This window comes from Phaseolus vulgaris, chromosome 10, assembly GCF_051622355.1.
Source record: "Phaseolus vulgaris cultivar YP4 chromosome 10, ASM5162235v1, whole genome shotgun sequence".
Taxonomy (NCBI): Eukaryota; Viridiplantae; Streptophyta; class Magnoliopsida; order Fabales; family Fabaceae; genus Phaseolus; species Phaseolus vulgaris.
The window spans coordinates 14,618,010-14,640,165 of NC_143507.1; the positions used below are offsets into that span (position 1 = coordinate 14,618,010).

Genomic DNA, 22,156 nt, shown 5'->3' on the forward strand with positions numbered 1-22,156 from the left:
AAAATTTACTTTTGAAAGCTTTATTTGGTTTACCTTAAGGCAAGTTCTTCTTACACCCAATCATTTAACCTGCACCCAACATAATTTTTTATTTCCGAAAATGCCCTTCATTCTAGTAGAAATGAAAATTCAGAATTGAAAATAATACATTCTTCAAAGTATATCCAGAATTCAAAATTCAAAATCTCATTCCAATAAAAAAATCCACAATACATAAAATTTGTTCTGGAAAAAAAAATCTAGAAACATTCCGGAAACGAGGATCCATAATGTATAACCCTATTTATTTAAGGATATCTAGGATCCATAATGTATAACCCTATTTATTTAAGGATATCTTCGTCTTTTCATACTGAAATTAGGTGTGGTGCCGGAAGTAATTGCCTTACCTTAATGATGTATATATGGTTGAGTAGATGAAAAATAAAGAATTTCGTGAAAATAAAAATCTGAACTAAGGGAAAAAATGAACTATTTTGAGTTTCAGTCAGTATTTATTTCACTTCAGAAATTACGTTACATCAATTAGAAGGCCAATATACCATACATTTCTAGCTTCTTCCACCTCAGAAATGCTTTTTAACTTCACCAGAGTTTATACTGTCAAGCATATTCTTAGTTAGCGTGATGTGAAACTAACACATTAGAGATGCTGCTAAACATGCCATAACCCTGATGTTTTTACAAGTAACATAAGCATGCATAGAATATAACAAGTACAAAAATAATAGTTAGTCATGCACTGAAAAAATCATTTCATAATGCAGAAGGAGATGAAAGAGAGAATGAAAAAATCACATTCAAAAGAAATCAAAACAAATAACTACCTTGGTTTTATGTCCCTTCCTTAAGGTGGCACATCAGCATTGAGGCCTCTAAATTTTCAGCATTCACTTGTCAAAAGAAGTCTAACCTGGTGTGTAAACAACAAACAGAAGCAGCTTTTACCAGTCAAAATTCAGATATTGGCTGCTATATTCAATGAAGAAAATTGAATATTGTAACAACATCTATAAAAAATGGAATAGCAATTCATTCCACACATCAGGTACACCAGGCAAGCACCAATGTATGCAATCAGAGTATGATGAGGGATTTGACAACTGTTCAGGCCGAAGGGCCTCCCAAAATTTGCGAAAAATGGAAGGATGACCATCCTTTCTATACTCTGATAGTTGAGTAATATTGATGACAGAAACTTTTGAACTCAAATTGCTTAGGATCTTCTCCACAGTGCTCATTGTAGGCAAATCTGAACCGCTTCCCCAATAGCCATCATTGTAAATAGGGTCCTTTTCCCCATAGCAGTTTCCTTCACTTTCTGGTTTCCACTCTCGGCTCCTGAAAGATATTAGTGTTCAATTCAGTGAGAAAACATGGAGGATGAGATTTTTGTTTGTCATAAATTAATGTTGTGATGGTATAGAAAGGTTTAGCGATATAAATGAGAAGATATCAAGTCATTCGAATGAGATGCATTTGGGAACTAAATATGAGAGTGGAAAGAAATAGATGAAATATATTTCTGAGATATCTTACAAATGTGATTACAGTCTCTATTTATAGACTGTTTTACAACCTAATTAAAGAAAGAAATAATAGGCAATGAAAGCCAGAAATAATGAGTGTTTAAAGCTGTACAAATCAAATAAAATTAAATCACTAACAAATCTGTCCTAATAAATATAAAATGGAATCTGCACTTAATTATAACATAATTCTCCTGATTATGCAACACTCCCCCTCAAGTTGGTGAATGTATATCTATCATTCCCAACTTGCAAGTAAGATCTTCGAATTGTTTTGTGGAAAGTCCCTTAGTAAACATATCTGCCAATTGGAGTCTTGAAGGGATGTACTCAGTGGCTATAAGACCATCATCCAACTTCTCTTTAATAAAGTGTCGGTCTATCTCTATGTGCTTTGTTCGATCATGTTGAACCGGATTGTGTGCAATACTGATAGCGGACTTATTATCACATGCCAAACCCATAGGAGCTTCATATTTTATTTTTAGGTCATCAAGTATAATCTTCATCCATAAGAGTTCACACACCCCTTGAGCCATGGCTCTAAATTCTGCCTCTGCACTTGATCTTGCAACTACATTTTGCTTCTTGCTCCTCCATGTCACCAGATTTCCACCCAAGAACATGCAGTACCCTGTGGTGGATCTCCTATCAACAATCGATCCTGCATAGTCAGCATCAGTATATACTTTCATGGATAAGTTTTCCCCCTTTTTGAATAGCAATCCTTTTCCTGGAGAGGCTTTTAAGTACTGAATAATTTTATCTACTGCCTGCAAGTGTCTTTCTCTTGGATCATGCATAAATTGACTAACCACACTAACTGCATAGGCTATATCTGGCCTAGTGTGTGAAAGATAAATGAGTTTTCCCACAAGTCTTTGATATGGGTTTTCCTCATCATTCCCAATCCTATGATTTTGCTCTATTGGCACTCCAGTGGGCTTACAACCCAACTTACCAATCTCTTTGAGAAGATCAAGGATGTATTTCCTTTGAGAAATAAAGATGCCCTGTCTCGAGTAAGCAACCTCTATCCCAAGGAAGTACTTCAGCTTCCCAAGATCCTTCATTTCAAATTGAGCAGCTAGTCTCTCCCTCAAATTTTGTTTTTCAATCTCATCATCACCTGTAATAATCATATCATCTACATAGACCAAAAGTAGAGTGAGTTTACCATTCTGAGAATGTTTTATAAACAGAGTATGGTTATTATCAAAAGTAAAGTGAGTTTACCATTCTGTAATAATCATATCATCTACATCACCTTGGCTTTGTCGGTACCCCAAAGATACCATAGCTTGAGTAAACCTTCCAAACCAAGCACGAGGTGATTGTTTAAGACCATATAGGGCCTTCTTAAGTCTGCACGCCTTATTCCCTTCATTAACAATACCATAACCAGGTGGAATCTCCATGTATACTTCTTCCTCCAAGCTTCCATGCAAGAAGGCATTTTTAACATCAAATTGATGCATTGCCCAACCAAAGTGTGCTGCCAGGGAGAGAATAATCCTGACGGTATTCATTTTTGCCACTGGAGCAAAAGTCTCCTCATAATCGATCCCATAGGTTTGAGTGTACCCTTTTGCAACCAACCTTGCTTTATACCGATCGAGTGTGCCATCAGACTTATACTTAACTGTGTATATCCACCTACAACCCACTGCTTTCTTATCTTTTGGTCTCTCTACAATCTCCCAAGTCTCATTCCTTTCTAACACGCTCATTTCTTCATTCATGGCTCGAATCCAGTTCTCATCTTTTAAGGCTTCTTGTACCGATGAAGGGATTTTGATAGAATCAATAGCTGAAAGAAAACTCTGGTGCTGCATAGAAAGTTTGTCTGTAGACACAAATTGGGATATAGGATATTTGGCACAAGATCTTTTTTCTTTTCTCAAGGCAATAGGTAAATCATTTAGGTTAGGTTCAAAAGCAGTATTTAAGGTGTCCTCAAGAGTCTCACTGGTATGAGTTCTTACCTCCGGTTCAGACAATTGAAGTTGTTGTTCGACCAGGACGGGTTCTTGTTGCCTTCGCTGATATTGTTTTCCAAAATATTTGTCTTCATTATTCTTCTCTGGTAATGATGTTGGTGCAGGGTCTTTGTCATCCTCCCTAAGAACGAAATCCTGCAACAAAGGAAAAGGTGGCAACTCAAGGTCCTCAGCTTCTTGAATACTCTCCCCCTGAAGCTGAGAACTAGGAAAGAAAGACTCTGTTTCATGGAAGGTGACATCTTTGGAAATATACACTTTACGACTTTGAGGATGATAACATTTGTACCCCTTTTTGTTGGGGGCATAACCGATGAAGACACATTTGATGGCACGAGGATCTAACTTACCCCGATAAGGACTATGAACATGGACAAAAGCAGGACAACCAAAGACACGATTCTGAAGACTATTCAACATGGGAATAGAAGGATAGAATGTGGTCATAACCTGAATAGGAGTAACACCCTCTAAAACCCGAGAGGGTAATCTATTAATCAAATAAGTGGCAGTCAGGACTGCTTCCCCCCAGTAAGATCTAGGAACAGATGTTTGGAAAAGTAAAGCTCGAGTAACCTCAAGGAGATGACGATTTTTCCTTTCAGCAACCCCATTTTGTTGAGGAGTGTCCACACAGGTTAATTCATGAACAACTCCATTTTCCTCAAGGAACTTGGAAAGGTTTTGGTTCACATATTCTCTTCCATTATCAGAACGCAATCTCTTAATTGGACTTTCAAATTGTGTTTGAATCATTCTGTAAAACTTTACAAACAAGTGAAAAACTTCAGACTTATCTTTCATGAGGAATATCCAAGTAACCCGAGTACAATCATCAATAAATGAAATAAACCATTTTGCACCCGAGATATTAGGAATAGGTGAAGGTCCCCATACATCTGAATGAATAAGATCAAAAGGTTTAGAACTTTTATTACCATTGGGAGGAAAAGTTGTCCGATGGTGTTTAGCAAACTGACAAACATCACAATGAAATGACTTAGCAGACACTTTTGTAAATAAAACAGGAAATAAGGACTTTAGGGTACTAAATGGAGGATGACCAAGACGTCTGTGTTGAAGCCATATTTGAGAGGATGACCAAGATTCACGACCTTGCTGAAAATTAGAAGTGTGTGCCTGTAGTCTAGCACCCTTTTTACTTTCTTCATGTTGTAAATAATATAACCCGCCCTGCTCTTTAGCAATTCCAATAGTCTTCCCCGTGGCAAGATCTTGAAAAACACAATGGGAAGGGAAAAATACCACTACACAATTTAAATCTTGGGTAATCTTTTGAATAGACAAGAGGTTATTGGATAGTTTGGGAACATGAAGCACATTTTTTAAAGGAAATGAAGGTTGAAGGTGAATGTTACCACAACCATTAATGGGGGTAATGGAACCATTAGCAACAGTAATATATGGCTTACCGGATAAAGTAGTGTAGGATGAAAAAAAAGAGGAATGAGGTGTCATATGATCAGTAGCACCAGAGTCTATAATCCAGATATTTTCAGTACTAGAAGCATTAAAGGATAAAAAACTAGAACTCTTACCACTCATAGTAAAGGAACAATAGCTAGATGGCTTACTAAGGGAGTCCATGAGAGTTCAAAACCAACTTTTTTCAGATTGGCAAAATTTGATCCTGTTCACGCACAAAAAAAAAAATCCGCCGGAAACATTTTCCGGTGGCGGTTTCCGGTGAGCAGTGGCAGTTCCGGCGAGCGACGGAAGTGGTGGTCGGTGGTGGTGGTCGGCGGTGGTCAATGGCGGTGGCAGTAACGGTCAATGGTGCAAGGTGGTGGTGGTGATCAATGGAGAAAGGATAAGGAAAATAAAAAGTTGCAGCAATGAAGGCTGTCCAACAAAAAAAATAATTGCAGCAATGAAGGCTGTCAAGAAAAATGATTACAGCAATGAAGGCTGTCAAGGAAAATGATTACAGCAATGAAGGCTAAAAAATAAAAAATTGCGGAAGCAGAGTCTCCTAGATCAGGAGCTCTGATACCAAGTGGAAAGAAATAGATGAAATATATTTCTGAGATATCTTACAAATGTGATTACAGTCTCTATTTATAGACTGTTTTACAACCTAATTAAAGAAAGAAATAATAGGCAATGAAAGCCAGAAATAATGAGTGTTTAAAGCTGTACAAATCAAATAAAATCAAATCACTAACAAATCTGTCCTAATAAATATAAAATGGAATCTGCACTTAATTATAACATAATTCTCCTGATTATCGACAATGAGTATAACAAAACAATATTATGCACCATTAATAACGAATGTATATATTTATAATTCACATCTAATTTTCATGAACTCGTGACTTCAGCAAAAGCCAATTTTTTTTTTCTTTTCAAGTGTCTATGGAAGACCCCATATAGGAACCAAATAACCAGAGAAAAAGGGGAATGTTGAATGGAATCAATTCATTTGTCCATTTTCCACCATTCCTTCTGTCGTCCCTCTAATTCAATAGTGACACCTCAACACTGACAATTAAAAGAAATTGTTGCTATTTAAAAGAGACTTTTTGCTGAGATATTTTTCTGTTAAGAGGATGGAGACTGACAAGGACATTCAAAGATATTGTCAAGAGGGATCTCATAGTGAATCATGGATAGATTGGTCTTTAACTGGGCTCAATCTGATCCATTTAGTCCATGTAGTCTGGTGTGACAAGGCTTTTGTTGTTGTTGAGGGATGTGTCATTTTTCAATTGGACAGAGGGAGAAGGTAAAGAGTAGTTTTAATTAATGTTGAACCTTGTACCACCCACTTTCAAGATACTCGAATCCGGTGTGTATAAGGGGGTACCTACCTAATTCTCTTCACTCTTATATTACATTATTCTAAAACTTTTACTGACTTATGCATTAGAGAGTCTTGGTAAACCTTCATTCAATACTCCGACATTTCAATCATAACTCATCCTCAAGGAGCCCACTAGCTTGACAAGGAGATTTTGCTTCTTCTACAGCTTGTACAACGACACTCTACCTTCTGGTGAAACCTTTTGGCGTCCATCGTGAAGCTCGGGTAAATCATTCCCAAGACACTCATGTTTATGGTAATTACTACAAACCAAAATACCATCTCCTCTTCAAACAGTGAGATGGATCCTTCTTCAATCGTAAACAACCTCAAAAGACACATGGAGAGCCTATTTCAAAAGAATGATGAACAAATACAGAATTAGATTGCAGCCATGCATCAATAGAGTGAAGAGAACATCTGGGTTTAGCTAGCCAAAGACCTGGAGCTTGTTTGACAACAACATCATACAACCTCCAACAACAACACAACAAGCTCCATAGGCTACATGATCAACATAACGAACTCCAAGTTCTACGTGACCAGCTCGACATATAGGTTCATGACTGACAATTACGAAATACTAAAGACTACCATCATCGTCAACTGGCGAGTAAGAAAAGTACTAATGAGTTAAAGAAGCTTGGGCGACATACTATATTGGTTGACTTTCCTAAAGCAAGACATCTCTAGCTCACTCATCAAATCCTTTCCTAGCCTATTAGGGAAAGAGTCTATAGCCATGGTTACATCGACCTACTAACCACCTTTGGTACCAACAACCACTCCTTTCCAATAATATGCATGATTGTCATACACCTCGCCATCGTGACCTTGCATGAATCAAAGCAACCTGCTAAGTCCACGGTCTGAAGCTCAACATCCAAAAGGCACAAAAAGACGGAACCCCCAATTTTCACCTGACTTGCACGCTAACACACCACAATGAGTTTGTGTTAGGCATGTTGTTAGAAACGTGATCTACCCAAGTTAAAGGTCTATCGTTACTCCGAATGAGTATAGAAGAACCCTTTGTTACTTAAGGAGACTTTATCAGAGTTCGACGATGGAGGAGGAGGTACGAAAGTTGTTTATGGAGCATCTAGTATCACAATTTTTGTTTGCACTGGTTGCATCTTGTAACCGAATTTGATGACAAAGCATTACCCTTCTTTTTCTTTGAGGACCTCTGGAAATCGACTAGTGGATTATTATCCATGGACGGAACCTAGATCTTAGTGCCCTACTGCATATAATCTGAACCCCATGACCTCTGCATGAAACAACTAGGGTTCGTATATCAAGAAAGAAAAAAGGATATGATACTAAAAGACTATGATCTTACCTTTAAATCGAGCTATAAGGTCCTCTACATAAGGCACACTAATAAGACCTTTTGTTGTTGATTGAGGGAGGAAGACTTTTGATGATTTCAATATTTGTCCTCTCCTCAACACTAAGCCAAATATTGTTCCCTAGACCTAAACTTATCTAAGTTTTATAAAAAAAAAGTGGGAACCGAGGAGTGAAGTTAGAGTAAAACAATAAACTCTTTTAGGGTTCCTCGAGAGAGCACTTGAGTTTAAAGAATTTATTCTTAAAGTTTTTGAAGGATAATGTGTAGATAGTAAAAATTGGACCATATTGTCATTGTTCAATAACACCCAACTAGCTTTAGACTCATGTTGTAATTGGTAAAAGAACATACATTTGCGTATGGTAGGGGTTATTTGAATATATTGACATATAATTTGAAAGCTTTTCAAAAAGACCCAACCATTTGAAGGCCACAATCATAACAATAAACATTAACATTCAAAGTTAAATAAAGGAGAAAAGACATCGTTTTCTTTGAAAACACACTCATCTACAAAGGTAAAATATATGGCATATACAGGAGGGGTTTTGTACACTCTATTCTCGACAGAACACGTTCCGACCATAATGGGCCCAACAACGTCACTATCACATTCACATATAGTAAACAATTTGAGGAGCTTTTTAATAGAATCCCTCAAGGTATACTCAAAGGCGTATGAAGCAACTTCACTGAATATCCGTGAGTACTCAGGATCAAAAATAAGGGAAACCTATCTTTTCGTTTACCTCTCAACCTACTCAACCCTATTAGTTCTACAACCTCTTGAGAAATAGTTTGTTGCTTATGTCAAAACCAGGGAACAACACACTATCTCCATGAGGGAAGAGGCATTCACCGTGATAGCACCAATGAAAGGTGGAGGAGGGCTTTCTCCTCCACCATGTCCCCCCTCTATGGAGAAAGAGTCAATTGTGACTCTTTGAACAACACTCATCTACAATGCTACCAACCTTCCTAGTAACTAGGGGCCATAGGAAGAATTTGAAAATGATGAAGAAAATGACTGGAATAAGATTGTATCTTGATTGACGAAAGGAAAGGAGTACAAGTTGGAGGATACAAATGATGGAGAGGAAGACAAGTGTGCTCAAAGACAAAGTGTCAAAAAGGTGGTAAAAGTGTCTCTAGAATGAACATTAACTCATTTTGCACAAAACAATGCGCCCATTCCAAAATGTCATGTCTTGAAAATGCACTATTGTCACCAAAAAAGAGGCATCATTTCATGAAGTACAAAGATGAGCATTCAAGGTATATTTTACAATGATTGTTCATCATTGCAAGGATTTGTTATATACTCGACAAAATAAAGAGGTTCCGTTCAAAAACACATCAAAAATAGAAACAATACAAATCCGCATGATGATTAAACTCAATAGTAAAAGGTCAACCATCAATAATTTGGTCCTAAAAAGTCGCCCTTTCACAATTGAACACATGATAGGGGAATTGAACACAATCATGATGTCAAACTCCCAAATTAAGTTTTAAAATCTTTTACAATGTTCAGGAAGACAAAGAGTTAATTCTATATCAAAAAACTCGCATAAACTCTCAAATCAAGAAGCATGTTGTTCATGAATTTGAAATCAAGTGTAACTTTTTTCCCCATTGACCTCACAATAACTGTTTTACCATGACTCAAATGATTTGAAAAATAGCTTATTTTAAAATATTTTCACTTTAATGACTATTGTGCACAACGTGCCAAAATGAGCTCACGAACAATGGAAGAACGAGAATGAGCCCACAAATAATGGAAGAACTAGTGCAAAACTGGTTGCGAAATGCACTTTTAGAGACGGACAAACAAAGAACACGAACAAACAAAGAGCACATGAAACAAAGGACAAGCAATCCTTTTCTCTACAAGGGAGGCCGATGCTCTTATAAAGAGCATTAAAAGATTGTTTAGAATTAGTTAGAAACCCTTATTAGCTGCTAACTAATTGAACAAAACCAGCTATGGAGAAAACCAGATTGCAAGTACACAATAGGCGTTTCTGATAAGCAACATGCTTTATCACACGATCTAAGCTATTAAACTCTAGATGCTTTCATCCTAGAAAGTAGTTTAGTACACAAGATCCTACAATGACTTACATTTTTACGAATTTGTATATAACTTGATTACTGCTGTAGCTTGATCTAATTCTGGATTGATGTATAATCACACTTTATTAGTGGTATTTGCTAGTTAGCTTTATTATGAAGTTGAAATATTAAATTACTGTTGTGTTAATAACATTTTGTTGTGCCTATATGCCATTAATAACTCTTCTAATATTACTTTTTCTATTTTATAAGAGTTTACAGATCACTGAGTTTAAGAATCAACTATTATACAAGTCAGGTTTGTGGAAGCTCTGCAAACTCGAGTTTGACAACCTTTAATAGGTACCAGGAAGTTTACAACAACTTCCAAACACTGTTTAACCAGTTGAGTTAGACTCTGTAAAATCTAAAATATCTTGACATGACAAAATCGTATTAAGATTATTTCAGATAAAGTCAAAATTCAAACCAGAAATTACAAGTCCTTTTATAGTGCTAATTTAACAGAACTGCACCGTCATGGAAGAGGGACGAGTAGAAGCCAAGGAATTAAAAACTCTACTACAGGAAAATTGTAAACGACATAGAATTTGCATTGGATTATCCAAATGAAACACGGTTTAGATCAATAATAATCATCAATATAATTCTGTTAAAAGTTCTAAAAATGCACAAAAATGTTAATCTAGACTAGTCAAAATTGGTTTCACCTCTAGCTATTGTATCATAATATAACCTATGGAAAAAGGTTTATGTCCAAGAATGCATACTAGCAATGTTTTTCCCTTAGCATTTGATCATACAAAAGATAGATTGGGTGCTCACCAGAGATGAGTTGGTGACATGGTCACAAAAAAGACTCGCTTCTTGAGGGGATCAACTTTAGAAGATACCCATTCAGCCCAAGCTCCCATGGCCAACTCCATGGCTCCTCGCCCATCCAATTCTTCACAAACTCCATTTTCTTCAGCAGTCCATCTGCAATAGAAGAAAATACAAGATCCATTAGAATAGAGAAGAATTTTTTTCTTTAACTAACGACTTGTACATTGATGAATTGATACAGACAATAGCTTAACTGGGCCTTGTCTCCACCATAAGTATGTGTTGAAAACAAGAATATCAGCATTTTCCCACAGTGATGCATGTCTAAGAACTGTATCAGGACGAATTATGCGTTCATCTAGTCTGTGATTTACTGGATCATCAGAATTAGATTCAACAAGCAGAGGAGCCCAGAGAAATTCCACAGTTGCATTGTAATCCTGAAAATTAGCACAAAAATAGCAGTGTGATGGAAGTGAAACTCGAGAGAATGGCACTTGTGAACTAGACCCCATCAACCCAAGTCTTGGAGCATGCAATGTGGTAAAGAAATTCAGTTAAATGATGGAAAAAGGCATATTGGTATGGATTACATTTATAACATCATAAAAATGTTTCCAGAATAGGTTTCTTACCTCTGCTCTGAAAATGGTGAGATGGGCATTTGGTGACATTGATCTCTTATCAGCAGGAATTACTGATTGTAATAAACATACCATTGATATCCATTGCCCTCTATTTAGTGAATCTCCAACAAACATTAGCCTTTTATCTCTCAACTTCTCCCACATTCCTTTCACATTCCACCTGTTTTATACAAGAATTCAGTGAATCTTATCAAAAGGAAACTAACCTATCACAGAAATAATTAAAGGATTAAATATGTTTTTACTTCCTATAAGTAGAAAAATGTTCGCTTGCAGTTCCCCTGATCTCACACTCATGTTTCCAGTAACAGTGACAACATGTTAGGGACTAAAGGAGAACATTCCCAATTTGTAGGGATTAAACATCTTTAACTCGATAGTTAAATAAACACTTACACAACCCCTATCTAATGCTACATTTAGGCACCAGAAAAAAAATCAACTATTCACAGAAACAATGTTAGGATATAAGGAGAAGGAGAAATTAATTAAGATAGAATATTAATAGGTTAGTTTAGTTAGTTAGTTAGACTGGTGTTAGATATAAGTTGGGGAAGAAGGATAGGAGAGGGGAAGGAAATTGATTCTGTATATTGAACATTAATGAGAAATCTTTTGTGAAGAGGAAACTCTTGGAGAGAGAGAGAGGTCTCCTATTTCTTGTTCTTTCATTCTATTCAATAAAAATCTTTCCTTTCTTTCTCCTTTCAATTCTTGGTTCCTACCTAACAAACAACTCAGCAAATGTTATTCTACTTGGACCTTTACAAAACTCAATCTTGGTCATACATCAACTTCACAAAATAATGACAACCTTTAAGCCATTGAATTGGATCATTCCAACTCATGTCACCACTAAGGCCTGTTTAGAGAAACTTCTTCATAAGTCTAGGAGGAAAACAAAATAAGAAAAAATAAAATTAGTTTTTCCATAAGTTAAGATGAAGTTATACATAAGCAAATTTTTAAAAATTATTTCCTATTAGCTTTTCCAAAATCTGATTTTTACGCACAAGCTAAGGGAAACTGATTTTATTTTTCTTTTCATTTTTTCGAAGTTTCCTCCAAACAAGCTCTAAATCTAAAGCAATAACTTGAACATGGTGACTCCCCTAAAAACTACAAACACAAAGCTCAGAGAGAGAACCACCTCTTCAAATTGCAGTTATGTGGTTGCCATCTCCAATACTGGTAACCCAAATCAGACCTTCCATGCTTGTGACAGGCCAATTGGTCAGACATGTAAGGGCAATCTGACTCATTGTACAGTGGATGTGAAACATTATCAAATACCCATTTGCCTGAAAAAACATCACAACTTTCCGGCGTCACTCTCCGGCGACCAGACTGCCAGGAATCACCACGCCAAGCAACTTTCTGGCCACTATACTCAACAGTAGAGTTGCATCTACTGAATCTATCCAAAACCTCTAAAATCCAACAATCCCATTTCAACAAGTCAGAGAAAGCACAAAGCTTAAAAAATTTGCCCAGAAAACACGTAAAGCCTTCAATTTTCAGCCTCCAATGAAGCACAAAGCAAGCAGTGAAGATAAACGCCATACCTGGAGCTTGCTTGAGGTGACCAGAGAGGTTGGGTTTGACAAAGGTGGCTGAAGAAACTTCTTGGTGATTATGAATATGATCTGGGATTTCATGGATTCGTTGTATGGTGTGCTCACTGTGGAGGGTTGAGAAGGCTATGAAAAACAGCAAGATAAGCACGAGCAAAGGGAAAATGGGGGGTTTCTTTCTGTTCCAGTTCCACCTCTGCATGGTGATGTTGGTGGGTTGTTCTTGATTTTGATCTTAACTTTTGATTTTACTCAATAAGGAAACCAAATCCTGGCTCTACCTGAAACAAGTAAAGGCAAATACATCACTTAAAATGAAGGTAAAAGAAAAGAAAGTATAATAAAAGAAACAGCTTCAGATTCATGAAAAAGTGTGTACTAAAGACTAGTCGGTGCTCAGAATGACCGAATCAGAAGCTTTGATTTGAACAAGTAGGTGCTGCGTGTCCCAGTGCTGCATTTGCCGCAAGATTTATGAGTTTATAAGTATTTTTTTTTCCTAGTGTAACATTTGTAGAATGATTTTAAATGAATAATCATCCTTAGACCGTTTTAAGTGCACTGATCATACTATTACTACAAATGCCCCCAAATTCTACCTTCTTATAGTTATTATGATGAATGACGCCCACAATTTAAAAGAGAACATTATTCATGTTTTTGCTCTAAGTATTTGAGTAGAAGATTATTTCTAAGGATTTGTGTAGAAGACTATGGGGCTTTCCAAAATGGAAGGAAAAATTGGATATAAGTAAAGTGAATGGGATGATTGTAGAATGTATATTGATGTTGTTTAAATAAATAAAAAAAATTGTGTAATTTATTAATTTATTAAAATGTTTGTCTTAAATTTTTGAAATATTTGACTAAAATAATATGATATATATATAAATATTTATATTTATTTTAGTGTTTGAAAATTGTAATTTTTATTTGGTATAATTATTTTTTTGTCTCAAAATTTAAAGTTAATATGTAGTTTCTAAAAAGATTCAATTTGGTTTTAAGGTTTTAAAAAAAAAAAAATTGATTTCTTCCGTTAAGTTTCTACCAATGACGTGTGATGCACACAGTGACAAGTTTGTACACGTGGACTTAACGTAATTTTAGGATTTGAAAAATTGAAAGAAAAAAAATTAAAGGAGAGGGAGGCAGAGACGGGACAACTATCGTGGTGGAGTCAAGGGAGAGACGACGACTAGGAAGCGCTGCTAGAATCAAGGGTTGTGTTGATGATAAGGAAGCCATGTTCTCGAGGTAAGAAATGTTTGTGAAGCTTTAGAAGATAATTCATAATGGGTTGTTCAGATTGGCAACAGAGCAATGGAAGCCTTTGAATGACCTTGATAAAGTGAGGAAATAGATTGAAAATTATGGATTGAAGAGAGTTGCGGTTACCAATGCTCCAAGAGAAAATGCAAAGCTCATGATCTTCGTTATCTATCATTATTTCCAAAGCAGTTTTTTGTCATTCTCTTTATCTTGTCCGTGATTGAGTGGGAGGCGTTTCTTCTCATATTCTTTTAATTACTACTTTTACCATAGACCATGACAAGTAGGGTGTCTTTTTATAATATTTTTAAATAATTTTAGTAGTCATTTCTTAATCAAACCCCTTGTTGTACGCATCCTGATTTTATTGATTAATTCGTTTTCAGGAAGTAGGCAGGTTCATAGACATAGAAAACTTCAAAGTTTTTCTTTTGATGTTGGTTCTTTAGTGATGGTGTTGTAGATGAAAATTTAGTGAGTTCTTTTTTTCCTTCAGCTTTCATCTTTAGGCACTGCATTTCAAAGTCTGAAACTATGTTTTCTTAATTGAAAGTATTGCTATTCTCAAATTAACACATTGCACTACGTACAAGTTATGTCTGCTTAAGGGGTGGGTTTCCTGGTTGTACCGTCCCGTATCCGGGCGTTGACAAAGTCAAGGTCGAAGTCAACACAAGGCGTTGCCTAGGTGAAGAGACGCCAAGTGCCAGCGTCACCAGGAAGAAGCGTCGCCAAGGCAAGGCGTCGCCTAGGTGAAGGCGTCGCCCAACCAGGGCGTCGCCAAGGTCAAATATCACTAAGGCAAGGCAATCACAGTGTGGTTCCCCGATACCCATGGGTAGGAAAGACCATGGAGGGAGCGACACCGTGGGAAGGCCTCAGGTCCCAATGATCCGGGAGAGTGATAAAGGGAAGAGAAAGGTGGCTTCAAGGCCATAGTGATAGCATCAGAATAGGGCAGCCTGACTCGCGAAGTACCCCTGCCGCCTCGGAGACGCCTTTGGGACAGATACGACTCAAGAGGAAGGTCACGCCCAGGGTAGCCGGGCGCAGGGTACGAGAGGAAGGTAGATACGCTCTCAAAGTGAGTGACTAGATGATTGGGGGCATGAGTTGGCACCCAAAAAGTCACCTCTTGCGCAGTAGCACTCCCAAGCAGGAGGACTCACACGTAGAAACGTCCCCAGATGGGCAGAAACGCCCCCAGATGGGGTCAGGGCGTCGTGAGACCCTCCACGTGTACGACAGCCAGGTCAGAATAGAAACACCCTTTAGTCAGGTACCAGGTAATTAAAGTCATTCAATACAGTTTCTGTTTCGAGCGTTCAGGTACTATAATGGCTCACAAGCGTTTCAACGTCTTAAATGCGCTACGTTTTCTAATTAGACGCCTTAATTGAGTGCGTTACGTTTGTGATTAAAAGCGCTTTAAGGCGCTTTAAATGCTTGGGTAGTTTAAATAGCGCTGAGAATGTTGGGAACGGGGTTCGAAGTTTTGGCAAATTTTCCCAGAATACACTCCAGTTGCTTGCTCGAAGTCGTGAGGCTACGCACAAGGGACTGGAAAAAAGGTTGTTTGCCAAAGCGAGAATATACACACAATACACAGTTCTTTTTACCACCTTCAGAGTGCCATACGCGGTGCTCAGATATGGAGGTGCACTGTTTTGGTGTTTCTTGCTGGCTGACTTGAGCGTCGGAGTGCAAACGGCCGCTAGGGCGCCCTTTTGTCCTCTTTTTGCAGGAATCCACAGGTAACCAGTGGGAAGGAGTCCCTAGCTGACGGTTCAGGTCGCGCACAAAGACGTCACAGGTTAACCGGACGGAACATTTGGCGCCCACCGTGGGGTCGATATAAAACATCAGTCCCATCACAAGTTCGAAAAGATCTACCAAGTTACAGTAACGTGTGAGGAAGTTGGAAGAGACCGTGACAATGGCCCCCATCAGACGAGGTACAGCACGCGCGGCCACAGCAGAACTATCCATGCAACAGGTCCTGGAGATAATGCGGGGGCTGCAGGAGGACATGGCGGAGTCGAAGCTGGAACAGGAACGCATGCAGGCAGATCTCGAAGCCTCGCATGAGAGGAATGAAGAGCTCCACCGCGTAAATGAGGAGTTGCGCCGGGGTCTGAGAAATAATCGGGGGCAACGTGAACATGACGAGATGGAGAACCACTCCCCGCCAAGGGAGTTTTCCACTCCCTTCTCGCAGGAGATTCGGACGCGATGATCCCGGTAGAAATACATGAAAGCTCACCACGTTTTCAAAACTTTGTGGCGGAGGAATCCAACGAAGAAAGGCGGGTAAACTTGGATCTACTAGACGATGCCAGGGAAGAAGCCAGAATAAAAGCTGAAGCAGTGAAGAGAAGGGTAGAGCGGCAATATAGCTCTAAGGTAAAGCCACGACAGTTCCAGATCGGCGACCTGGTGATGAGGAAAGCCCACCCATACGAGCTGGAGAACAAGCTGTCTCCCAAGTGGACCGGACCTTCAGAGTTACTGAGGCTAAGGGCAACGGTTCGTACAGCCTAGAGACCTTGGAGGGAGGTCCTATCCCGCGCAGTTGGAACGCAGCCAACCTGAAGTTTTATTTCAGTTGACTTATGTAAAGCAGCTATGTAACAGTCTTGATAAAGGGGACGCTCTTTTTCCCCTTCCGGGGTTTTTTAATGAGGTCACCCAAATAAAATAAAAAAAACAAGTTTGAGAAAAAGCCGTGCCCTGGTCTTCAGTTTTATCTTTCTCTGTTTGAAATAGCGTAAGGCGTCGCCAAGAGAGGGCGTCGCCCAGAAGAAAGGCGTCGCCTAAGTGCAGGCGCCGTTAAGGAACATGACGGGGAAAAAGCGCACAATATACGAGACGTATGCAAAGTGGAGTGGTGTTACAAAAACCAAATATGGTATAGTAAAGTTGATGTTACAAGCAATGTTCGATACAATGGGAGTAGCGCGAATGGGGCAAATATTACAAATCATGCAAAAACAAGAACGAGCCACTTCTTAGTGGCCATCGGAGTCAGCACTGGAGGAAGACGAAGCCCCGATCCCAGCCCGCAGAGCTCGGGTAAGTCGTGTCCTCCTCTCTTGGTTTATTTTCGAACCTGCACCAAGGGAGATGAATGCGTCAGAGGCACCATGAAGCAAAACATGCACAAATAAAAAGCAATAAAGGCGAAATTTTCTAGGGCAGTGACTCATACATATATACTTTTCGAGAGTTCCAGCGTTGAACTCCAAGCTGATCAAGGTGGCGGAGTCAAAACTTCCCGCCTCAGCAAGAATCCGGCAAGCCACTTGGTCACTCGGAGCCAGCTTCTTGAAGGGTTTGGTTTTGAGGGCCCTCGCCTCTCTCACCCAGTACAGTGGAAAACCATCCAGAGTGGTGGGAACGAGGTCAGTGCAGCAGATCTTGAAGAACCGGCCTTTCCACCCGGTAAATGAGTTTTGGAAGGGGGTTAGGAGAACTCTCTCAGGAACGTTACTGAGAGTTACCCAGAGGTTGTGCCTTTGCCTCTTCACCTCAAAGAAGTGAAGAAAGAGGTTAACCGAGGGTGCACAACCCAGAAACCCGAAAAGGATGTCAAAGGCTTTGACAAAAGCCCAGCTGTTGGGGTATAACTGGGCCAGAGCCGCGTTAATCTCCGTCAGCAGTTCCTTCTCGAACCGGGAGAAGGGCAGGCGCACGCCGATGGTCTTGAAAACCACCTGGTAGAAGTAAAAGAAAGGGACCCCATCGTTGGCCCGTTCATCTCTGCATACCGGCTCCCCTAGAGTGCAAGGGAGCACTGCAATGTCGTCGTCGTGCCTCCTCGCGAAGGCACGGTGATCATAGGAGCATGAATCCCCTTTGTGTTCCCTTATGGCCCTGATGGAGAGTAAGCAGGAGCATTCGTCAAGAAGCTCCCTCGAAGCCCACGGATACAGGTCCTTGGGGTCGACCCTGGGGGGAGTAGCACAAGACGACATTCTTGAACAGACTCAGGAAGGTTTGAAGTTTTGGCAAAGGTAAACGCCGGTGGGAACAGACACTGGAAAAACTCTTCGTGAGAGGAGAAAGGGTGCAGTTAGGTTACGGAAGGCGCAGAAATGATGAGTGCAGTTTCAAAGTCTTGAAGAATTAAATATAGCGGTTAGAGCGTCAAACGATGCAAATGGAAGTATTGCAGTTAGAGCGCTAAACGACGCGAATGGATGCACCGCACGATTGAGCCACGTGGCAGAAGATGGAAGGATGGCCCTGGCACCCCTGGTTAAACTCAGAACACGTCGCATCGACAGAATGCCCAATGGTACGATGCGCCGTCGAAAGTGGGTCAGGGGCACAGTAGGAGTCAGGACCAAGTCGAATGACTGAACGTCCCATCAGCCATACAAGAAGCGCCACGAGGACCAAGTCGAATGAATGAACGTCCCATCAGCCATACAAGAAGCGCCACGTGGACCAAGTCGAATGACTGAACGTCCCATCAGCCATACTAGAAGCACCACGTGGATGGCACAGGCGAAACCTTGAGCTCTTCGCTGTCCTCAGGCGTCGACCAAGGCCAAGGTCAAAGTCAATGTCAAGGTGAAGATGACGCCCAAGGCGACGCTAGCATGAGACGTCCGAGGCGTCGCCCGGAAGGACGCAAAGGGCGACGCCAGCGAGAGACGTCAATCCAAATATCAGCAGGGCTGCCTCCCCGATAACCACAGGTAGGAAAGACTGTGGAGGGAGACGAAATCGAAGAGGGCAAAGTTAGTTACTGGCGTCGCCTCCCCGATACCCACAGGTAGGAAAGACTGTGGAGGGAGACGAGACTGCTAAACGCCAGCGAATCACTGGCAGGGTGTTCCCCGATACCTATGGGAAGGAAAGACCATAGAGGGAACGACCCCCCCCAGAGCACTCGGCGTTTTAGACATCCGGGGACGATACGACGTTGCTGTAGCAGGCCTCTCCTTAGGCGTGGGCGCCGGGTGTTAAGGATCAAGGAAAGGACCGTTTTGGTGTTAGAGACACCCCGTGGACGATACGGCTCCACTAGGTGAGCCTCTCCATGGGCATGGGCATTGACGCGTGACCTTTCCCGGGCATACAAGGCCGCCCAACGAAGTGAAAGAAACGGCTATAATACAAGCAAAACAACCGAGGCACGCGAAGGCAAAGAATGAGAATAAGATCACACAGGCAGAATTCTATGTCGCGAGGGCACGAAAGTAATCATACAAAATCCCAGAGTTGTAGCAAGAGTGCAGACGATTCAAAGAATTACAAGTTTATCAAAGAAGGTTAAAACAAGTATAAAGGAATGGGCTGATGATCGAGGGTGGCGGCTCAATCGTCCATCTCCAGAGGCACAACCTTTCCATCGACAATGTGGTGAGTGGAATCGCAGTTGGAAATGTCGATCCCCGGGTTCACGCAGACTGCTTGGGCTAGAGCTTCCTGGAATCCCTCCTCGAAAGTGCCCGCCATGTCCTGGATGAGGGCCTTTTTGTCCTTCTCTAGCTCCTCAATAGCGGCGTCCCCGGAAGCTACCTGCTTCTCCAAAGCTTCCTTTTCCACACGAAGCCGACTGACCTCGACCTGTAGTTTGTCGTAGTCAATCTGGAGAAGGCCCATAGCTTTGGCCTGGGTAGCCATTTCCCCCTCCATCCGCTCCATCTCTTCAGCCTGCTCACAACAACGGTCCTTCAAGTCCTTTTGAACTTCCGCGTCAGCTTCGACTAAGTCTTGAAGGCCCGTTAACTGAACTTGGAGGGCAACTTCCCGAGTATAAAAGTCAGCCTGGAACCCCATCGCCTCTGCCAGTTGCTTTTCAGCCTTTTCCTTGGCCTCTTGAGCCTGCTTCAGAGTGCTTTGGTATGCCTTGTTTTGGCATTCCAGGGTTTTCTTTTCCTCCTCCAGGGCAGTTACCTTTGTTTCCAAGGCCTGGAGGGTTTGAGCTTGCAGGACAGCATTTCTGGCCTGGGCGCGCCATTCAAGGGCCACCGCCAAGAAGGCTCCCAAGTAGAAAGGCATGCCCTCCTTCCTGTCGGTGCCCTCTAGCATAGTTCCGCCACTGAAGCCCCTCATCAGATGCATGATTGGAGGGGGGATGGCGATGAGATCGGGGGCGGCAGCGATGGGAGCAGGGGAAGCAGAGACTTCTGCCGGTGGCGGAAGCGGGGCAGATTCGGCGCCTTCGCCCCCTTCCTCTTGGAATGTTGTGGGGGGAAGTGAGGTCGCACTTGGAGGGTTATCCATGAAGGAGTTCCCTCCCTGGGGCGACGCCTCTGGCAGAAGGGGAACCCGCGCAGATTTCCTCCTCTTGAAGGGTGCCACACCTTCCGAGTCCTCATCATTCGATAAAATCTCCAAGACCCGTTTCCCTTTGTCAAGGGGGGTCGGAGCCGGCGACGAGGCCATGGCTAGAGGAATGGCGGCGATGGGCAGAGGAGAGCCGGGAGTCTTAAGCGCCTCGGGGCCATGTGGAGATGACGGAGATGAGCCTAGGGGGGCTTCGGTGGTGATCGGTGGTGGCGGTGGCAGAGTTGGTGGGGGGATCGGATCAGCAGCGGGGGCGGAGGAGGTGCCCGCCTTGGCAGCACGAGCCTCCTTCATCGCTTTCGCCAGCATCATCCTTTTGGAGGCGTCCATCACCAATCCTACATCCAGATAGACCAAGCAGCAAAAATCAAGGACAAAGCAACTATACAAAATTACAAAGCGCATAGATGCGTGAGACGCAAGTAACATGGCACAAGGGAAAACAAGTGGAAGAGGCTGTGGGAACAAACATCCGGTAGCAAGGTGTTCACAACAAAAAGGATGAGGGGAGAGTTTCCTTACCAAAGTATGTGGTCAGGGCGTGAGCATTGTATTCGCTAGCAACAAGCTTCAATGTATCAAAAACGATCCCCAGCCCAGACAAGGCTTTGCTTACCTCCCTGTCAGCAGGAGATAGCTCTTCCAGGGCTTTGGCCCTAAGCAGCTTAGGGCGCTTCGTCCAATAAAGGGGGAAGCCGTCCAAGGCTGTGGGGTCGTGCTTGGCGTTGCACACTCTAAAGAATTTCCCTTTCCAGTTTTTGTAAGAGTTTTGGAAGAGGGAGAGGAGGATCCTGCCCGCGATCCCGGAAAAGCTTACCCAGAAGCTTTTCCCATGCTTCTTCACTTCGAAGAAATGCAGGAAAACGTCTACGGAGGGAAGGATGCCAGGTGCCCGCAGAGAATTTGAAAACCCCTTACAAATGCCCAGCTGTTGGGGTGGAGCTGGGTGGGGGCGGTATTAATTTCGGTGAGGAGTTCCCTTTCAAAGGGGGTGAATGGGAGACGCACCCCTACGCGTTTAAACACCGTCTGGTACATAAAGAAGAAAGGGTTCCCCTTTCTAGGTCTGTCGTCCACGCAGGCAGGTTCCCCAGGCCTGCCGGGACGGACGGATATGTGAGCGTCGTGAGTGCGGCAGAAAGCGTTAAAGTTATACAAGTGGGGATCCCCACGATGAGCTTCCAGGTCCTGGAAGGTAGTCAGGCTGGTACACTCGTTCAAGAGCTCGTCGGGGGCGCATGGGTAGTAGGCTTTGTAGTTGGACTTGGGGGTCTTGGGGGAGGAATCAGACTCCGCGTTCGTGCGCGTCATGGTGTGAATAAATAGCTGGAGAAAGAAAAGAGGAAAAAGGTTTTAACAAGTGTAGCCATGACAGGAAGGGGAGTGAACCCCAGGAAACACCACCCACGCGAGAAAACCCAGAAAGAAGGAGAAGGGAACGGAGAAGGAAGGAGAAGAGGAAGAACGCAGTAATGCATAAATGTCAACAGTCCCAGGCAGTTCAATAAATCATGCAATGCGACGAAAGGGAAGAGTCGTGGATGTGCGAAAATCATACCTTTGCTGTCAAAGTGAAGGCGGAAGGAGAGCACGGGAGGGAGAGAGCAGAAATTGCAGAGAAAGGGGTTGAAGGCGATGAACAGTGCAGAGACGCAGAGGGAATGAATGTAACAGTGGGGTGAGCGCGGGGTTTGGGGTAACTTGAACGTTACATTTGCAACCCAAGAGGCGCTAACTAGGAGCCGT

General features: G+C 41.7%; 1 protein-coding gene across 3 annotated transcripts; it reads right to left on the reverse strand.

The window, feature by feature from the left end:
* Positions 1–365: 365 nt before the first annotated feature.
* Positions 366–13,413, reverse strand: TBL35 (TRICHOME BIREFRINGENCE-LIKE 35). Of its 3 annotated transcripts, XR_011082104.2 has the most exons (8): positions 13,218–13,413; positions 12,830–13,119; positions 12,415–12,694; positions 11,253–11,424; positions 10,861–11,057; positions 10,618–10,770; positions 828–1,341; positions 366–600 (listed from the first exon to the last, which is right to left on the reverse strand). XR_011082104.2 is itself a non-coding variant. In XM_068622140.2 (7 exons), exons 2-7 carry the CDS (start codon positions 13,038–13,040, stop codon positions 1,011–1,013), a joined length of 1,344 nt encoding a protein of 447 aa, XP_068478241.1. In that variant the 5' UTR covers positions 13,041–13,119; positions 13,218–13,413; the 3' UTR covers positions 777–1,010. The 3 variants fall into 3 exon arrangements, 1 of the variants encoding a protein (XP_068478241.1); XR_016516340.1 differs by lacking the exon at positions 366–600 and having other exon boundaries at positions 777–1,341; positions 10,872–11,057; positions 13,218–13,362; XM_068622140.2 differs by lacking the exon at positions 366–600 and having other exon boundaries at positions 777–1,341.
* Between the last annotated feature and the right edge of the window lie 8,743 nt (positions 13,414–22,156).

Coding starts and splice junctions, on each gene's coding strand:
- TBL35 (XM_068622140.2), bottom strand. CDS start 13,040: ATGCAGAGGTGGAACTGGAACAGAAAGAAACCCCCCATTTTCCCTTTG. Junction 12,695..12,829: donor TCACCTCAAGCAAGCTCCAG/GTATGGCGTTTA, acceptor GTTGGATTTTAG/AGGTTTTGGATAGATTCAGT. Junction 11,058..11,252: donor TCACCATTTTCAGAGCAGAG/GTAAGAAACCTA, acceptor GCTAATTTTCAG/GATTACAATGCAACTGTGGA.